The sequence below is a fragment of the Microtus pennsylvanicus genome, chromosome 5, assembly GCF_037038515.1.
Source record: "Microtus pennsylvanicus isolate mMicPen1 chromosome 5, mMicPen1.hap1, whole genome shotgun sequence".
NCBI lineage: Eukaryota > Metazoa > Chordata > Mammalia > Rodentia > Cricetidae > Microtus > Microtus pennsylvanicus.
Window position 1 is genome coordinate 72,967,890 of NC_134583.1, and position 6,441 is coordinate 72,974,330.

General features: G+C 54.4%; 1 protein-coding gene across 1 annotated transcript; it reads left to right on the plus strand.

The window, feature by feature from the left end:
* The first annotated feature begins 375 nt into the window (after positions 1-375).
* Positions 376-2,048, plus strand: Hmx3 (H6 family homeobox 3). Its single transcript, XM_075974867.1, has 2 exons — positions 376-775; positions 1,378-2,048. Exons 1-2 carry the CDS (start codon positions 376-378, stop codon positions 2,046-2,048), a joined length of 1,071 nt encoding a protein of 356 aa, XP_075830982.1.
* Positions 2,049-6,441: the final 4,393 nt, after the last annotated feature.

Sequence of the window (6,441 nt, forward strand, 5' to 3'; positions counted from 1 at the left end):
ACTCCCCGCATTTAACTTGGATGACATTTTGATTTCATCATTAGCATCCGGCGCCGGATTGACGCATCCCAAGCCGGGGACCGCTCTTGCAGCCTCCTCCTGGGGAGCCGCAGCTTCTACCCGGCCCCCTCGCACCCTCGGCGCAGAGGCAGGTCCGCTCCCCGCCCCTCTGGACCCCTCCCCCCCCATGCGAGCCCGCCCCGGCCCGGTCCCCACCCCGCCCTCCCGCGGCTCGATTCGCGCCCGGGGCGGCCCCCGACTTTGAGTCCCGTAGTTGAGTTCCGTTTATGGTCTGATTTCCGGCCCCTAGCCTGCTCGCCCCGCCGCCCGCCTGTCCCGCTCCCTCCCTCCGTGGGACCCGGAGGACTGGGGACCATGCCGGAGCCCGGGCCGGACGCCTCGGGCACTGCCAGCGCGCCGCCCCCGCAGCCGCCACCCCAGCCTCCCGCGCCCAAGGAATCCCCGTTCTCCATCAGGAACCTGCTCAACGGAGACCACCACCGGCCGCCCCCGAAACCTCAGCCTCCCCCACGAACGCTCTTCGCGCCGGCCTCGGCCGCCGCCGCCGCGGCCGCCGCGGCCGCTGCCGCAGCCAAAGGTGCCCTGGAGGGTGCCGCCGGCTTTGCGCTCTCGCAGGTGGGCGACCTGGCTTTCCCCCGCTTTGAGATCCCAGCGCAGAGGTTTGCCCTGCCCGCGCACTACCTGGAGCGCTCCCCGGCCTGGTGGTACCCCTACACCCTGACCCCCGCCGGCGGCCACCTCCCGCGACCAGAAGGTACCGACCTCTCTTTGAACTTTCTCTCTCCCCTCGCTCCCCCACGGGCTTGCCCTATCCCCGCCCCGGGCTTGTTAATATAGTTACGGGACGCCCCGACAGCTGCAAACCCGAGTTTTGGTCAACTTCCTCTGGCCTCTAGCCCTCCTCTTTCCTGGGCGCTCGGTTAGGAGGCCCGGGATTCCAATCCCACTTGCTGAGAAAAGAGGAGTTGGAGGCCAGGGCGCTGCACTTCCCGGGCAAAGTGGCCTCCAGCAGGAATGGGTGGCTTGGGATGGCCTGGGTAGGCCTGGAAGGCAGGGATAAACCCTAACCACGGATACTTTTTCCGTTGGCCCCTGGAACGGGAGACGTGGGATAAAAGGAGCTGCCCCGCTGCCATCATCGGCTCCCTGGTCCTTGGGAGGCAAGGGAATCCTAGGTCTTGGCGCCCCGCTGTAGCCCAGCGGAGACAGAGGAGAACCTTGGGAAAGCTAAGGCCCAAGGATCAGGAGCCCGAAGGCTAACGCGTGGGTTGCACCTGCTGCCCCCAGACTCCCTTCTCTCTCAAGATCGTGTCGTTCGCTGTGCTTGAGTGTGCATCTGTTTGTCTGTCTCTGCAGCCTCGGAGAAGGCCCTCCTGCGAGACTCCTCCCCTGCGTCCGGCACGGACCGCGACTCCCCGGAGCCTCTGCTCAAGGCTGACCCCGACCACAAGGAACTGGACTCCAAGAGCCCGGACGAGATCATTCTGGAAGAGAGCGATTCAGAGGAAGGCAAAAAAGAAGGCGAGGCGGTGCCGGGCACGGCCGGGACAACTGTAGGGACGACTGCGGCGACACCCGGCTCAGAGGACTGGAAGGCGGGCGCCGAGAGCCCCGAGAAGAAGCCCGCGTGCCGCAAGAAGAAGACGCGCACCGTCTTCTCGCGCAGCCAGGTCTTCCAGCTCGAATCCACCTTCGACATGAAACGTTATCTCAGCAGCTCGGAGCGCGCCGGCCTGGCCGCGTCGCTTCACCTCACTGAGACGCAGGTCAAGATCTGGTTCCAGAATCGTCGCAACAAGTGGAAGCGACAGCTGGCGGCCGAGCTGGAGGCCGCCAACCTGAGCCATGCCGCCGCGCAGCGCATCGTGCGCGTGCCCATCCTTTACCACGAGAACTCTGCCGCGGAGGGTGCGGCTGCGGCCGCAGGGGCCCCGGTGCCGGTCAGCCAGCCGCTGCTCACCTTCCCGCACCCAGTCTACTACTCGCACCCTGTGGTCTCGTCTGTGCCGCTGCTACGGCCGGTGTGAGACCGGAGAGGGGAGAGGGAGTGAGCACCCGGCCACCTTTCGGGGACCCCGGAGGAGACTGGGCTGGGCCAAGGGCGCAGAGCTGTGGCCAGCGGCCTTGGGAACCGGGCTCGGGCTCACTGCCTTGCCTCCCACCCCCCAATAGCATTTTGTAAGTATTTGCAATGCATTTCCGTGCAATTCATTCCTATGAATTTGAGGCGCTTCTCCTCTTATTTTTGGTTTTGCTTACCAGTGAGAGAAAACGGGGTGGGAGGGCGAAAAAATTCCCAGGTCAAAACTTCCAACTGAAAAGTTTTTTTTGATAAATGTGCAGACCTCCCCTTAAATTTCCATTTTTAAGGGAGGAGGGTATTTTTACAGAAGGAAAATAAGCTCAAAACCCGACTTCCTTTAGTTTATTCATTTTCTATAGAACTATTTTCAAAATCCGGAGAGAGAATTCATATTTATTTCTGGATTTCTGGGTGTGGTTTTCCCCCACCCCCAATCAGTTATCTGCCCCCTCCCACGTACACTTTTTTTTTCTTTTCAAAACCCGAGTAACCTCTGCTAGGATCCCTAGTCGCCGGCTGATCTGTGGCAGTTAACGTCATTTATCTCAGCTCCTGACTAAAGAATTCTCTGACCAAAACGTTTATAGGCAAAAAAACAAAAGCCCCAAATCAGACCTTTAGAATTCGGAACAGCTCCATATCTGGCTGGGTTCCTGTGCTTTTATTTATCACTAGCGTTTTATTTAGTGGTCTATCACTGGTCCGAAAATTGTCATTTAACATCACTGTCACTACTGTGTTACCTGCTTGAGAGATTGGGTTCAAAAAAAATTTTTTTATTGTAGGAAAAAAAATACATTTTATGCTGTCCCGTTTTTACGTTGCCGCAACTGTCGTGCTTTGACCTCTGCAATATTGTACAAAATTCCCCTAGAGCCCTGCCCCTTCCTCTGTGGGGATGAAGACCACCAGGCCACAGCATGATCACTAATGGAGAGGGAAGACTAAGCAGGAGGGGGGGGAGGAAGAAAGCAAGGTAGGGCAGCGATGCTCAGAGGAGTAAGCCAGGTAGAGCGAGCGCTTTAAGTGAAGGACAATCAACATAGGAGAATCTTAACTTATTTGATAAATGTACAGTTTTCTTGTAAAATTCACCCTCTACTCCACGGGGCCTCTTGCCCTGTTTTCCTGTGGGCTACACCTGTTGTTCTGTCGTTCTGAGTAGTCTGTTCCCCCTTCCCTCCCTGTCCTCTGCTAGAGTTCAGTCCCTTTTTAAGAAAACAGAGCAAAACAAAACAAAAAAACCCTTCACAAACTATTGTTACACTTCATGTTGTTGTGGAATCGATTAATTAAAAAGAAAAAATAAGTCTTTCACGTTGCCGGAGTGTGTAACTTTGGATGCCCCCCTCGCGGGTCCCCAGAGTAGGTGTCCAGGGAAACTCTTCTTGCCTCTGTCTCTGTCTGCCTCTGTGTTCTCTAAACCTGACCTGGACTCGAGACCCTAGAATCCGGACCATAGAGGAGACAGAGGCGGCTTTGTTCAGGACCGAGGGTGTTCTTTCCGTGGTGCACCTTCTACTGCTTGAGAGGCCCTCCTCGGAGCAAAGAAGAAGGGTATAAAGACCTAGGTTTAACTAGCTTGCAAAGTTGAACAAAACGACAGCCCTGAGCTTAAAGACAGGTGGTATTTTTCTCCAGAAAAGGTTGAAGCTTGCCTTCTTTCCTTAAGCCATGGTTCCTTCAAGAGCTGCTGGGTCAAGCAGCCCTTTTAAAAGTCTAGATAAGATTGTGGTGGCTGTGGTTGTCCCCTGAGGTGTTGAAGGAAGGGCAAAACTTGGAGTTTGGCTGAGTCTGGAAGTACATTCAATAAACCTAGCAGTCCTTGGGATGGAGTAGGAGGTTTCAGCTGAGCTGGGAGAATTTCAGATGCCCAGTGCAGAAGGCATGCGCCACTGGCTGAGGGAGGCGCGATTGCAGTCCACTGCAACCTTGCCAACCAGTCTTTCTGTGTCCATCGGTGCCCAAAGCTGTCTAGGGGGTAGCCACTTGTCCTGACTAATGCTTTCCTCAAGCCACTGCACCCTGGTCGCCAGCCAGAGGCAAAGCATTCCAAGACCCCTTGCGAGAACTGGTCTGCAAGGGAAGTAGGTGTTCAGGGGTCCCTTGCCAACTTAGCATGGCTGCCTGCCTTCAAGTTCTGTGGTGTGTGTGTGTGTGTGTGTGTGTGTGTGTGTGTGTGTGTATGTGTGTGTGTGTGTCCCGTCCTGATCACATTCCTGGCAGTGCCTCTTTGGAGCTGGGGAGCTAGACATGGGGGTCTGAGGAACCGCAAGGAAGAGAAGAATTCAGCCAGCATTGCCACAAGCAGGACACAACCACTGGGGAGCGCCTGTCTGCGTTCTCATTTCTCCTTCTGTGTTGCCAAGCTCCTCCAACTCAATCGACACAATTGATTCTACTGTGGCAGAAACACCGCTATCGTTTTTCTGTTGATGGAAAACTGGCCCCAAATAAACTGGTGTGCGTATTTGTGGCAAAATTTTAGCCTGGACCCCACTGAAGATAGATCTGCCTTTATGTTCCTCTGGTTTGGAATAAAAACGAGGGCATGTGTCGTAAATGAAAAATAAACAGAATATCGGGGTCAAAATATGTTGTTCCTTGTGTTACCTGCAAACAGAGTGGTGCCTTTTACTGTTGGCAATACTAACTGCGGGACAGGCCAGTAACAGCTCATTAAAAATAATGTTGCAATAGCAAACATGTCCTCAGATTTTACAGCCAGAGCGTGATGTTATCAAATGCCAAGAAAATACTTCTCTATTTGTTTGGATTCTAGAAAACGGTTCTTGACTGACCCAGGCTTTTGAAAGTCAAGACATAACTGGTTTTCCACAAGCACAGTTTATCCTTTGTCCAAGCCCCTTGGCCTCACTTTTCCTCCCGCATGGGAGCTTTGCTGCTTTGGGGCTGGTATTTCTCACCCCAGGGCCACATTTTAGCCCTGGAAGAGGAGGGTGGTGCTCACATGATCAGTCCAGCTCAGTGGGGTCCTGATGGTTTGCTCGGCATTTGGTGTTTGTGGAGGGAAGCGATGACATTACGGAATACTGGTGCTCTTCTGAGTGAGGCACAGTGGGACTTTCTGAGACCTCCTTGCCAGAAGAAACCCAGTACAGGTCTGCAGAGCTGGTTGCTGTCTTAGCCTCTGCCTCTGAGAAGATTCCCAGAAGCTTTGAGAACCAATCACTAAAGAAGATATTTTGGGGGGAGGGACAAAGCCTCCTGAAATTCCTCTGGACATTCTCTAGGGAAAGTCTGGACAGCCAGGGTCTCCTGTTTCAGGGTGCTGAGTGGACGCCTCTCATTTTTATTCTCTTACCACCTTCAGGTTGTGGACCCTAGCTTTCCTCTGTCTACCTACACCTCTGAGCCCGATCTTCACACCAGTCAAAGCCCTGCTCAATGAAAATGATCTCACCTTCCACAGCGGCCACCAAATACATGGATGAGTGCAAGCAACATAGAATACCCTCACTTGACACACCACACATGACGTCTTGTTTGTATTTCTCCCCGATACAAGTAGCCCAAGGTTTCTAACACACCCATTCACATTTTTTTTTAGCGCTACTCTGATAGCTCAGGCATATGTACGGTCATGTACTTTGTGCTAAGTGACCCTGAGTGGCCGGTTTTCTCAATGGCCCCTGGCTCAAGTGAGCTAAGAACAGATAGCACGGATGGGCAGGGAGCAGGGTAACTTTGCTCCCACCTCAGCTTTTCCCACTGACAAATTCCCATGCGGCAGGTTGATGCCGGAGTTTTGTCACCAGCCACCTGGTCAAACTGGCCTACCCTCACTACTCCCCCATGACCACGGACCCTCAGACTCCTATGTGCCAGTACTATAGGAGTTTCCACAGTGCTCCATACCCGCTGAGGGCCTTCAGGCCCTGGGAGAGCTCAGAGTCAGGCTGCGAACTGTTTCTGTTGGCAACACAGATGTATTTCTTTTATTTGGTAGTAAATAGAGTGGATGTGTGTACATCAAACAACAGCAAGACATATAAACTGCACCCTGGCCACTGGTGCTCGTTTCTAAGGGGGGACATTCCCTTGGCAGGGCAGAGTCAGAGACCACAATGGGCAGGCGAGCCCCAGAGCACCCAACACCCCTTGCCGGGGAAACTGGAGGTGGAGATGGGGAGAAGGAGGAGGAGGTGAAAAGGTGGGTGAGCTTTGCCCTGTCCAGCACGGGACAACTGAGGGGTGAAGGGAGGTCCCTGGGCCTCTAAGGGCTGCTCTATCTGGGTGCATCTAGTGTTCTGGGAGATCTAGCACCCAACTGTGGTGCCAACACCCCTGCTTTCTCTCCAAGCCCATGGGATACC

Bases quoted from the DNA above. Each gene is read 5' to 3' on its own strand.
- Hmx3 (XM_075974867.1), top strand. From the start codon at position 376: ATGCCGGAGCCCGGGCCGGACGCCTCGGGCACTGCCAGCGCGCCGCCC. The intron at 776-1,377 runs GTACCGACCTCT...CTGTCTCTGCAG, and splicing joins CCACCTCCCGCGACCAGAAG to CCTCGGAGAAGGCCCTCCTG.